General features: G+C 53.9%; 7 protein-coding genes across 7 annotated transcripts; 3 read left to right on the forward strand and 4 right to left on the reverse strand.

Annotated features, from left to right (window-relative positions):
• Positions 1-46: 46 nt before the first annotated feature.
• On the reverse strand, positions 47-404 carry BBA_05509 (ribosomal protein L33; the record flags this gene model as incomplete). The annotated part of the gene is made up of 3 exons (XM_008600606.1): positions 47-93; positions 170-286; positions 392-404. The coding sequence occupies 3 exons, from the start codon at positions 402-404 to the stop codon at positions 47-49; spliced, it is 177 nt and encodes a 58-aa protein (XP_008598828.1).
• Positions 405-846: 442 nt separating this feature from the next.
• Positions 847-1,518, forward strand: BBA_05510 (integral membrane protein, putative; the record flags this gene model as incomplete). Its single annotated transcript, XM_008600607.1, has 1 exon — positions 847-1,518. The coding sequence occupies one exon, from the start codon at positions 847-849 to the stop codon at positions 1,516-1,518; it is 672 nt and encodes a 223-aa protein (XP_008598829.1).
• Positions 1,519-1,601: 83 nt separating this feature from the next.
• Positions 1,602-3,188, reverse strand: BBA_05511 (RecQ family ATP-dependent DNA helicase; the record flags this gene model as incomplete). Its single annotated transcript, XM_008600608.1, has 4 exons — positions 1,602-2,804; positions 2,855-2,889; positions 2,939-3,057; positions 3,109-3,188. 4 exons carry the CDS (start codon positions 3,186-3,188, stop codon positions 1,602-1,604), a joined length of 1,437 nt encoding a protein of 478 aa, XP_008598830.1.
• A 1,211-nt stretch (positions 3,189-4,399) lies between these two features.
• BBA_05512 (RAM signaling pathway protein) lies at positions 4,400-7,334 on the forward strand (the record flags this gene model as incomplete). The annotated part of the gene is made up of 3 exons (XM_008600609.1): positions 4,400-4,836; positions 4,890-5,001; positions 5,052-7,334. 3 exons carry the CDS (start codon positions 4,400-4,402, stop codon positions 7,332-7,334), a joined length of 2,832 nt encoding a protein of 943 aa, XP_008598831.1.
• A 575-nt stretch (positions 7,335-7,909) lies between these two features.
• On the forward strand, positions 7,910-8,902 carry BBA_05513 (uncharacterized protein; the record flags this gene model as incomplete). Its single annotated transcript, XM_008600610.1, has 1 exon — positions 7,910-8,902. The coding sequence occupies one exon, from the start codon at positions 7,910-7,912 to the stop codon at positions 8,900-8,902; it is 993 nt and encodes a 330-aa protein (XP_008598832.1).
• A 209-nt stretch (positions 8,903-9,111) lies between these two features.
• On the reverse strand, positions 9,112-10,177 carry BBA_05514 (3-oxo-5-alpha-steroid 4-dehydrogenase; the record flags this gene model as incomplete). The annotated part of the gene is made up of 3 exons (XM_008600611.1): positions 9,112-9,776; positions 9,831-10,055; positions 10,141-10,177. 3 exons carry the CDS (start codon positions 10,175-10,177, stop codon positions 9,112-9,114), a joined length of 927 nt encoding a protein of 308 aa, XP_008598833.1.
• Positions 10,178-10,704: 527 nt separating this feature from the next.
• On the reverse strand, positions 10,705-11,838 carry BBA_05515 (uncharacterized protein; the record flags this gene model as incomplete). Its single annotated transcript, XM_008600612.1, has 2 exons — positions 10,705-11,569; positions 11,600-11,838. 2 exons carry the CDS (start codon positions 11,836-11,838, stop codon positions 10,705-10,707), a joined length of 1,104 nt encoding a protein of 367 aa, XP_008598834.1.
• Positions 11,839-12,030: the final 192 nt, after the last annotated feature.

A 12,030-nucleotide genomic window follows, 5' to 3' on the forward strand; every position in this document is an offset into this window, starting at 1 on the left:
TTATAGGGTAGACTCGATTGCGAAGTAAAAGAGAAGGTTGTGTCATTTATTTGCCCTTTCGCTTAGATTCGAGAAAGAGGACCTTCTTGCGCACTGTACAGAAAATTTGTTAGTCGAGGGAGCCGCCGGATGAGGCATTGCCTCCATGAAGTTCCTGTCTGTCCCGTACCAATTGGATCGTATTTCAGCAGTCCCATTGGCAGCGCCGTGCGCGGGCGCTTGAACGTGTAAAAGAAGCCCGTCATGGCCATGGAGAGGAGGCGCACGTGGATCAGACGACTCTTGGCTGCAGCGCGGTTATATTAGCGATCAGGACGGAATCGGTTATCGAAACGGTATTTTATTAGGGGCTTTCGGCGGCGGATGGGATGTCGGGGAAGAAAATTCACACCTTTCTTGGCCATTTTTGCGGTGATTTGGCGTCGAGAGCGAATGGTGTCGCATGAGAGAGGTTTCGGCTCTAGATACCAGGGGAGGTGTACAGTTTAGTCGGAAAAAGTGTAGAGCCGGCATTCCGGACGGCGTGTCACCACATATTAGATCAGGTAGATTCGTAGCTACTGCTCGTTGGCAATGATGGCTCAAATTATCGTGACGGGTGATAACTAATTTTACTGATTATACGGAAGAATTTGCCATCCAGATTCAAGGGCGTAATACAGAAGCATCGTTGGTGGTGACATGATGCTATGCTGCCCCAGTCACTGAGTGCTTCCGAGACTCTTTCCCCACCCAAACCAACGAATCTCAAGACTTTCGAGCATTGCCAAAGTCGGCGCCCGACCAGCTCAACTCGCCGGATCTTGCGCCCTTGGAAAGCCTGCACCCCGCCCAGCTCGAGACATCATGGCCGCCGCCGCTGATAATGACGCCCGCAAGGACCGCATCATGTCGCACATGAACAGCGACCACACGCGCGAGATGAGCACCTACCTGCGGTACTACAACAGCCTCTCCGCGCGGCAGGCCGCCCGCCCCTCAATGCGCGACGTCTCGCTCGACGCTATGCGCATCCGCGCCGGCGGCCTCGACTACACCGTGCCCTTTACCCCGCCGCTCACGAGCTGGAACGAGATGCGGCCGCGCCTCGTCGAGATGGACGCCGTCGCCCGCCGCGCGCTTGGCCTCTCCGACATCGCCGTCACCGCGTACGTACCCCCGCGGCCGGGCCACTGGGTCATCCTGCTAGCTGTCACGTTTTACTTTGTCAGCGCAGCGTCGCTGCCGTGGCTCGTCCCGGGCTCGGTCGCCTGGGGTCTGCTTGACAGGGGCTTTCCGGGGGGCGCCGCCGCGTTTCGCTGGCTGGTCAAGGTCCTCTTGGTGCCCGTCTTGGGCATTCACGTTGCCGAGTGCTATTTTCTCGATAATCTCCGTCTCAGACGCCACGGCGTCGAACGGTTCACGGGCTTGTGGCTCCTGTGGGAAGCGAGCTGCTTTCTGGAGGGTCTCATGGTGTGGCGTCGCTTTGACGAGCTGGTTGCGGAAAAGCAAAAGGAAAAGGACGCCAAGAAGCATTAGTCGGTGCGCAATTTTACACGTCATTAGCGAGCATTATCAAGTCAGTTCGACAAGAGCGTTTCAGCCTCTCTCTCTCCTCTCTCTCAATAATCGTCATCATATCTATCATAGGTGCCCTGCATTGCCTGCGTGCTCACCCACTCCTCGCTTGCCAGTCCTTCTCTGAATCTTTCTTCCAAATCTTCGGCATCCTTGTCAAAGTCACACGCGAAATCACACTCTGGTATTTCGGTTTCACCAAAATATTTGCAAATTTCGGCGTGACGGCACGACTTTATGTTTTCGCAGTAAAGTGCGAGCGCTTGTAAGCTGCTAAGCCGTGCTTGATAGCTTGTTCCGTCTTTTGGGTCTCCCTTTACCATTCGCGTGACTCGCTCCAGATCTTCGCGGCTATAATACAAGAAGCAGTAGCTCGCGTTGCCATCTCGCCCGGCACGGCCTGCTTCTTGGTAGTAGCCCTCGAATGACTTTGGCAGTCGCCAATGCACGACAAACCGTACATTATTCTTGTCGATGCCCATGCCGAACGCAGTCGTAGCTACGATGATATCGTAGCCCTGCTCGTTGTGGATCCATCGATTGAGGGTATCTTCTTTAACATCTTTCGGCAGCTTGGCATGGAATGGCCGTGCGCCGATGCCTTGGGCTCGGAGCGCAGCCGAAAGCGTCTCACATTCGTCCCGAGATATCGTATAGATAATTCCCGGCACATTTTTAACCCTCTCTTCTAATTGTCGTAGTTCTTCTTTGCGTGGTTCCGCCCTGCGACGATCGTACACTGATTGCAGCCATGCTACAAAGTCTGATAACCGATTGTCATCTTCATCTTTCGTGTATCGTATCTCTATATGCAGGTTCGCTCGCGAAGGACTCATCAAAAATGACTTTATCCTTTCTGGGGTGCTGTCCAGTCGCAAGACACCAAGTATATCCTGACGCACTCGGGGATTTGCCGTGGCCGTCAAACACATGATGGGCACCGTTGGGAATGTTTCGCGGAACCAGGAGAGACGTTTGAAATCTTTTCGAAAATCATGCCCCCATTCGGATATACAGTGTGCTTCGTCGATTGCAACTCGAGCAAGCTCTTTTTGTTCGTGTACTTTCTGCAGGCGCTCACGAAAGCGCAAGCCGGAGCATAGTTCTGGCGTGACGTACAGAAGCCGCGTCAATGGATGACCTGTTTCTAAATCCCGATGTATGCGCTCCTTTTCGGGGTACGGAGTATTACTATTCAAAGCGCTTGCGTTGATTCCAGAGGCGCGCAACGCTTCAACTTGGTTGATCTAGAAAAGTCAGATCCGTGGCTCTCTTCGTCAATACAGTCAGTACTCACCATCAATGACAAAAGTGGTGATACCACGACCGTGACTAGAAATGGTCAGTATGTATTCTGTTCCGTAATAATGAGCACACTTACTGCCAGTGTCAATCACTGCCGGGAGCTGGAAACATAAACTCTTGCCGAACGAGGTGGCAGCCTGCACATAAATGTCGAATCCAGCCAAGGCTGCCTCAATAATTTCGCGCTGCTTTGGCCTGGAGTATTCGGTTAACCTCCATTATATTTATTTGAGCTCTTTGAAGTACCTAAAATCTGGCTTGCCAAATTGGCGCCGGAGCGTGAAGCCAATGTCGGTGCATGAGTTGGTCCTTTGTAGTGTAGGCATTGCTTCGTGGCTACTGATGCATTTGGCGATCGAGATTTGTCAATATCTATTCCGACGTATCTGCGTCTGGTAAGGTGGAAGTATCCCGTCTATCGCCCATTGTCTTATTCATCGCGTCGACATGGTTGCAGGTTGTAGTATGCAAGCAGACCGTTAGTGCATAACGTCGTGCAAGCCCCGAAGCTCCCTGGTCCACCCCATCATGTGTGTAGGTAGGTAGGTTGATTGCCGGCATCCACGCAGAAAAGTAAAATTCTCTGGGTCATCAAGCGGCCCTTACAGTATCGCAATAATTGCTGTTGTAACTCGAAATTTTTGCCGTCCAAGACACGTCCAAGACGAAAAGCTGCAACTGCATTGGCCGCCCGAGGCATTGATGGAGTTACTACCTACAGGACAAGGATCATGGTCTATAATTAACACTCTATATACTGGAGCAAAAACGCCAATTGTTTCAACTGTCAAACGAAAAGAAAAATGGTTTCCATCTGTTTTAGTCGCGGCTGCCTTCAACGGCCTCCCGCAGTAGATATAATGGCTGGCACTGTACAATACTCACCAAGTTGGCCAAGGTCACACCAATCATCCACGCAAGCAAGCACAGCGCTAGAGCTACTGATCGCACTGTACAATCCACTCCTGCAGCTTGAAAGGGCATCTGAGCCTGACTAAGAGATTGTTCACGAGTGCAAGTCTGGAGATGTTGCTGTCGTCGCGCCTCATTATCCTCAAGCCTGCTTGATTTCGCGACTCGTCTTTCTCGCAGTACCTATCCGGCCCATTGCACGGCTCTACAGTAGCGTCCTGTCCACGCGGCGCCACCGTAAACAGCCAGGGGACATACCACTCCGCCAATCTCGCCATCCCTTCAACGGGCACAGCACTCTTTCTACAGCAGCTCGATTCCATCCAACCGATCATGCACGACTGATTTCGCCCGGCTTCACCTTGACAGCCTCTCAGACATCGGCTTCCGACCATAGTTTTTTCCGACTTATCTGTGTGTTTGAGACTGAGAAAGCCTGGAGTCTGCGCGACAGAGGGGCTTCTCCTGAAACATTGCCGCGCCTGCCCATCCTCACCGAAACTTTTTTGGCACTTGATCAACGGGCCGCACTAGAGACCAATCCGTGCTGCCTTGCCGCCTTGAAACGCGCTTCTAGAAGCTGCACCAATCTTGCGTGGTCGCTCAACCCATCGAGTTGATTGTCATGGAGCGGCCGGATCGCACAGATCGGGCACCGCCGCCCATGACTGCTGCCACAACTGCGGCTGCGACCACGATATCGGTATCGAACTCTTCTGGCGTTCGTGGCCTGCCTGAGAATCCTGCTCAGGGTCGCCGACCCATCCCCAACTCAGCCGCCACTTCCAACGGAACAACACCGCCGCCGCCTCCGCCCATTCCGACCGGTACAAATGTTCCTCCCAATGGAAATCTCTCGGTATCTAGGGCCCTCACACCGGCACAAGTCATTGGTTTGGCCCGCGATGCGATGCGTATGGCCCTGGAAAGCGAAGGACAAACTGTCGAAGCCAGCACCGCAGGCACTGGCCTGAAGTCTGGTGTAACAGTTGACCTCAGCCGAAAAAGCATTCAAAAATTGCCGGAAGAGGTGGTGGATATCGTCAAAGATGAGCTCGAGCGGTTCGTACAATCTACATTACTGCTGCCATGTTACCCTTGCTCACTCAAGTCAGGCTTGCTCTCTCTCACAATCAGCTATCGTCACTACCCGCTCGATTCTCGGAATGTACATCTCTGCGATACCTCAATATACGTGGCAACCTCATCAAAGAGTTTCCCTTGACTGTCTGTCTTACCTCTGATTTCTGATATTGGCACCCACTGACCGGCAATAGCTATGCGATCTTACCTCGTTAGAGATCCTCGATCTCGGAAGAAACCAACTGCGTGCGCTGCCCAACGAAATCTCAAAGCTTACCTGTCTCAAGGTCTTGTCTGTGCCCAAGAACCACATCCGCGAGCTGCCATTATGTCTCGCCGATATGGTATCACTGCAAGTCTTAAAATTCGAGGGGAACCCGATTAGCTTCCCGCCCAAAGATGCGCTGCAGTTGCCAGCAGCCAGTCCTTCCAATGAGACAAGGGAAAGCGAGGTCACCGAAGTTGCTGTCACGGCCCATATCAAGAGATTTCTGCGCCAGTCTGCTCTCAACGGAAAGATGGAGGCAGAAGGCACCGGCGACGAATCAAGCGAAAACGCAGAGACCCCTCGCTATCCTCTGAAGCGTGCAGCCAGTGGCCGATTTCCGATCAGGGTCAATGGATCAGATCCTCCCGATATTCGATCACCAAATCTTGGTTCCAGGGCCCCTCCGATTCCGTCTCGGTCCCATTATCGCGGCCTTTCGCAGCAAAATACAGCTATTCGACGACCTACCGTTATGCCGCTAACAATCGGCAATGTTAACGAACGTTTACGAAGTAATTCTGAAAGCCTGTTGAGGCCAGATCGACCTGATGGTCGTAATCGGCGCATGGGCATTGTTTCGAAGAAAACTTCAGAGCTTGATACTCTCGAAGAGGCGGAACCCAACAACAGGTTCAGTCACTATCGAGGCTTGAGTCACGGATCTGCGATGCAAGAGGCTCCAGTCGTGACGAAGAGCCCAGCGACTCCTACCGACAGCCTCTTGCACCGCCCGATTTACGTTCGTCGATTGTCAGTGCTGCCGGAGCGAAGGCGAGAGTCGAAAGTCTACGATCCAGTCATTGAATCCGCCAAAGGAATTCTCTATTCTGTTTTCCAGATTCACCCAATGATTCAGATGCTCATGACATTAACGAATGACGGGTCGGCGAAGAGATCCAGCCTCGAGATTGTTTTCTACAACACCAACTCTCACGTGGAAGAACTGGAGCAAGAAATTCAAAAGTACGAGAGCGCTATCCCGGAGGAAGGCGAGTACAATCCAAAAGATAATCAGAACGTGCACCGTGCATGCCAGACTCTGGTCAGTGCATACGGTCATGTGTGCACGCTGCTCGCAGACAACATTGATACGTTTGTTAACAACGGTGATGCACGATATATTCGTTCACTCCTTATGTTACTCTACAACAGCATCATGGAACTACGAGTCACCTTGTGTGCCGTATTCTCTCAATCTGGTCAGACGCTTCCGCAAGTGCAATATGAGAGTAACAACGATACCATCAAGCCATACAGTCAGAACGGTCAGATGCAGTCTGCCCCGATGGAGAGGAATGGACAGCAGCGCAGTCGGCAAGGCACTGTGCGCCACAGTCCCACCAATTCAAGATCCTCACAAGATCACCAGGGCCCATACATGAGCGGCCCGCGAAGGTCCAACGCATATATGCCCAACGACCAGATGGGCCAGATGGGCACCCAAGCTCCAATTTACAATACTGCGGAAGACGAAATGCATTTTGAACGAATTCTGCTTTCATTACAGAAGTCGGCCGACATTATTTTGCAGATACTGCCTAACTTCAGCATGCAAGTAACGGGACGCCTTCGAAATGCGATACAGCAACGTGCCCCAGAAGGTGCTCTGCGAGATTTGAAGGCCCTCATCAACATATGCAGCGATACTGTCCAGCAAAGTGAGGTGCTCAAGAATCAGATAGGCCATTTGAGACGAAAGGACCCAACTCTGCGTGTGCAGCCGGGCTTTGGTGTTTTGTGCAGAAACTTCTTCTCCAGCTGGGCGAGCACAGCTGGAATGGTCAAGGAGTTGACTAAGCGCCTTCCTCTACCACCAGACACTCGAGTTCGATTGCGGCCTATCCAACAAATGGTCAAAGACACTAGCAACTTGATCGTGCAGTCTCCTTGGCAGCACCTTATTCGAGTGCCTGGTCCCGGCATGTATCCGAACGGCATTATGTCGCCCTCAAACGTCCCTATCACACCGCAAAGCGCAGCTCTCGGTCCCGCGATGCAGGCTACCGTTCCTGTGACCCCTCAAAGCGCTTCCTTTGCCAGGGCTTTCCACGGCAACGTTTTTGACCGGGCCGACGCACTGATTGCCAACCCTGGCATTTCGATGTCAAGAAGCGGTCCAATGAGTCGCGGCCACTCGAACCTCAGTTCATTGTCCTCCATATCCTCGCTCTCTTCAGACGGGGCTCCTACACCAACCTCGAATTATTAACAAAATAGAATGCAGCACTACGCAAATGCGACTTTGGATTATGTATTATGATTGTTACATGTATTACCGGCGATTTATTTTTCAGCTGCCGGGTTAGCATAGCAATGGCGTTTGGAATGGCAGGGATTCAGTGATTTAGTGTGGAATAGTATTTATCTTGGATGTAGCAGCATGTTTAGTAAAAGGGCTTACTGGTCGATGAGCTTCCGCAATAATATGACTGTAATGTTTTGTCGTTTTGCAGAAAGATCTACCAGTGTACTTGTACTGATGATGAAGTATGAATTGCGTATCCATCGAATGCTGCCAACTACATGTCGACGGCCATAGAACAATGTTTGCAGTTGTATATTAGGCCTCGTTTTGGACCTGTATTGTCAGTGGGATGGCCCATAGACCAGGACGATACATGCAAGGGGAGGTGGGCGCAACATCACCCCACCACACCGATCAACTTACATGATCACCTGCATCTGCAAGCCTCCAAGCCCCGTCCATGTTATCATCTTGTGATTGAGTCCTCTCCATCTTACATGCCTCAAGTCTGAACCGTCCGCGTCGCCAAAAGCAAAAAAATGTCCGAAGTGCCCGCGTCACCGGGCACCATGACGACAACGGAACAACAGCAGCAGCAGCCGCCGCCGCCGCAGCCGCCGCCGCAGCACCCCCACCAAGCGTTGCCACAAGTCGCCATGAGCGCCAGCGGCGCAAGCAACACAAGCACCGGCTCCTCACGCCGCGCCGTAGCCTCGTCCGGCTCCTCGTCCTCCCACTCAGCTAGCCGTGCCACACCCGCGACGGCCCTGGGCGCCCGCAACCCGGCCGTCGCTTTCCATCAGCCTCCTGCTGCTGCTCAGCCGCCGCAACCCCAGCAGCAGCAGCAGCAGCAGCAGCAGCACGCCACTCCGCCGTCGCCGCTCCTCGCGACGCTGCCGTCGGCCGAAACGCAGCGCCACATTGCCGAGGCGCGAGCGGCGGTGGTGGCGTCCATGGGCAACATGCTGGATACGGAGCTGCAGGGTCGGGCGCAAATGCTGCACGACAACGCGGGCGCGCTGGACAGGCAGGAGCGGGACGTGCTGGCGGCGACGGATGCGCTGCGGCGGGAGCGCGAGCGGCTGGCGCGCGAGGCCGACGGCGCGGCGCGGCGTCTCAAGGAGGTGGGCAACGTGCAGAACTGGGCCGAGGTGCTGGAGCGCGGGTTCCTGGTGCTGGAGGAGACGGTCAGGCTGGCGAACCGCCGCGGTGGTAGTGGTGGTGGTGGTGACGACTCGCGGTCCGGGTCTGGGTCCGGGTCTGGGAGCGAGTGCAGCTGCAGCGACTGCGGGCGGACGCTGGAAGGAGAGCAGCCCGCGGACGCGGAGGAAGAGTTGGATGAGGTGGATGGTGAGGGAAGGGGGGGGCAAGGAAAGGGCAAGGCAAAGGCAAAGGAGATTGATGTGGCAATGAACGGCCTAGAAATCACGTCTGACGCAAGTCAAAGCTTGTTTGATGAGGAGTCGAGCACGGCAGATGGCACGGGCAAGGCCAAAAACTCGGAGACGGCGTCTCTGTCCACGATGTGCTGAGGGACAGTTCTCTCGGTAGTCAAGATATCAACATTAATGAAGCGAACGAATCACAGATACGGACTTGGATACGCATTACGACATAGGTTGGTTTTGATCATCTTTCACTAGGTTTCACACGACATAGCTAGCCAGCCAACTGCAAACTTCCAGTGACACGACTGAATGGGCTGGAGCATGATCAACGTTCTCTTCCAGTGTCATGTCGTTTACAAAAGTCCAGGGAGAATGACAAAGCGCTTCTTCTTGTACTTGTCGCCGAATTCCTTGCGGTACGCCTTCTCCTTGCCCTTGGCCCAGACGAACATCTGCGCGCCACCAATTGCAATGAACAGCGCCACGGTCCAGTCCCGGCTGACAATGATGACGCCAATCCATGCGAGAATCTCGTACATGTAGTTGGGGCAGGTGACGAAGCCGAAGCCGTAGCCGCGGGGAATCTTGCGCTCGGTGCCGCCCGCGGAGCGGAGGCTCGACAGATAGAGGTGGACAAGCGCGTTGCCGATCTCGCCAAAGAGGTAGAGGGCGGTACCGACGGCGTCAATGGCCGGCTCGCTTGCCTTGGCGGCGAGTGAACGCGGCCAGTAGATGGAGACGGCGCAGAGGAGGCCGGAAACAGCCCAGTAGAAGAAGCTGTTCTTGAAGACGTTGGAGACGGGCATGGTGTTGGCGGAAAACTTGTGGACAAAGGCCGTCTCGAACTCGCGCTTAAAAAAGTGCGCCAAGATCAAGCCAAAGCTGAGCCACTGTGTGTTGGACATTGGCGCGTCGCCGCCGGGGAAGATGTAGGGGCGGGCCGCGACGACGGCGGCGTGGATGAGGATCGGGCCAAAGTACTCGATGAGGAAAACGGTGCGCCAGGCAATCTGGGGGCCTATTACTTTCCGTTAGCTGCGTGTCCCCCTTTTGAGGGAAGTGGGATGCGTACCGAGGTCCTTGACGAGCAGCTCGCCGGCGTCAGAGACGCCAGGGATGTCGGCGACGAGAGCCTTGCGGTCCTTGATCGTCTTCTTGGTGGCCGTGTCGAAGAGGCCAATGCGGTTAAAGTCACCAATTCCGGCCTGCTTAGCGATGGCCTTTTTCACATCCTCGACAGTCGCCCCTGCGGGCAGCTCGACGCTGGCGGGAAGACGCTTGATGGGCTGCTTCGGCGCTGTAGTGGGGAGGGGGGAGGAGCAGCTGTGTTAGCAGAGTGCTGGCAAGACGGTTTGAGGGCACTTAGTTGACGGACGACATACAGCGGTTGGTTAGCTTGAGCGTGGTAGCGGCCGCCATTGTGTCGGAGTCGTATTTATCCAGGGAGATGTATTCGACAATGTGATGCGACGAGAGAGAAGAAAGAGGCCTGCTCAAACAAGAAGTTGTTGGGAAGCTCGGCACAGCAAGCTCGATTTTTAAGTGGGTCGTTTCGGTACAGAGGGCTGGTAGCTTGAAGCTGGCACTCGCAGCAGCTACCTAGCTTACCTAGCTTGTTGTAAGTAGGCAAGTAGGTAGGTAGGTAGGTAGGTAGGTAGGTAGAAGAAGCTTGGAATAACTCAGTAAACTAATTCGCAACTTCCAAGACTCCCGCTATTGAGACGTAATTTTCAAGTCTTAATTTAAATGATATCCATCAAACGACTGCATCAACGTGGGCTTTCAATTGGCAGACATGGCTGCGCTGCACCGGTATGTAGGTACCTCACTTACACAGCACTTTCACATGCTACGTTGGCAATTCTTGTCAACAGCAATTTACTGATTGAGATTATCTGCATCATATTTCCAAACCTTGCCATCCTACTCCTTGCGATCATATCTCGTCAGGCGTCAATGTCAATCAGTTCCCAAAGCCAACCTGGTATGTCGTTCTCGTCCAATCCATGGCTCCCGCCTTCCTCCCCTCCAGCAAGCCCGTCCACAGGCCATATGCCAAACGATTGTCCACCTAGCAAATCAACACTGACGTTTCGCGGCCAGCTCCCACCATACACCGTCGCGGGATGCGGAAGTTGGCGCCGTGCGCCGTCGGCGCGCCGGTCTCCCTCCTCTTTGAGCTGCACAATCGTGGGCCAAGCTCCTTCCTTAGTCCTATCCTCTCTATCAAAGCAATTGCCCATCGATGCAAAAAGTGAGTGGCCCTTGAGTAACGTCCTGGGGCTCAGCGTGCCCTTTTCTGATAGCTCCGCCGTCAGTCGCTCTACCTTGATCGCAATGACACGCCGCCGCTCTTCGGCCATCATGACCTTCAACGCCGCTAGCTCGGCCGCATTCTCGGGCAAAAATGGCGAGCCATCAGCGCCAATGTAATGGATATTCTGGCGCATTTTCTGATATGCCATAAGTTCCTTTTTTTCGCCGCTCGTCCATCGTTTCGAATGGGACCACAGCGGCGTATCTAAGCTGGCAGCGCTCAGCGATGGTTCATGTTTGGTTCTGCTACCAAGTCGACGCCGGAAATCTGCAGGCTCCAGAGGAGCATTTGCAGGCGCCCGACGACTCGACTGATGCACCCGACTGGTTGCATCTCCGATGAAGCCTTTTCTCACGCTACTCCTCGCGAGCGTCGCATACGAATTTGACGATGGGGCTGAGAATTGCCGGGCGTTTGCGCTCTCGCGGCGGGAGCCGCGTTGCGATGTCACATTCGAGCAGACAGGTGACTCAATGTGTCCCGAGGAGCGTGAGCTAGTGGACGAGTTGCTTTCGTGTGAATACTAGTTGTCACGACGCTGACTCGGTTGCATAGCGCTGTTTGCATTGCCCGACGACTCTATGTCTCGAAATGTGACGCCGATGGCTGCCTCTTTGATGAATGGATGAAATCTGTAAGGTGGAAGGAGATGGTAGTGCTGATAGAGAGGACTCGCAAATGGGAGTGGCGCCGGTGACAGCCAGAGTGATGGATGGTGAAAATATGTGTTCTCGGGGCTGTGTCCCGATGAATTAACATTCATTGGCAAGCCAAAGATGAAGTCCGGGAATGCATAATACGGCGCGTATCGAGACGGATGGTCCAGGGACCAGCTGGCCGGGTGATTTCCCGCACAATGCCTCTCAACCTAGCCCCCTGTCAGTACCTATCGAAATGTAGGCTTCCGGTGAGTTTCATGTACAGTAGAAGAAATGGTTAAAAATTCCGGAGTTGG

The sequence above is a fragment of the Beauveria bassiana genome (assembly GCF_000280675.1).
Source record: "Beauveria bassiana ARSEF 2860 unplaced genomic scaffold BBA_S00014, whole genome shotgun sequence".
NCBI classification, from domain to species: domain Eukaryota; kingdom Fungi; phylum Ascomycota; class Sordariomycetes; order Hypocreales; family Cordycipitaceae; genus Beauveria; species Beauveria bassiana.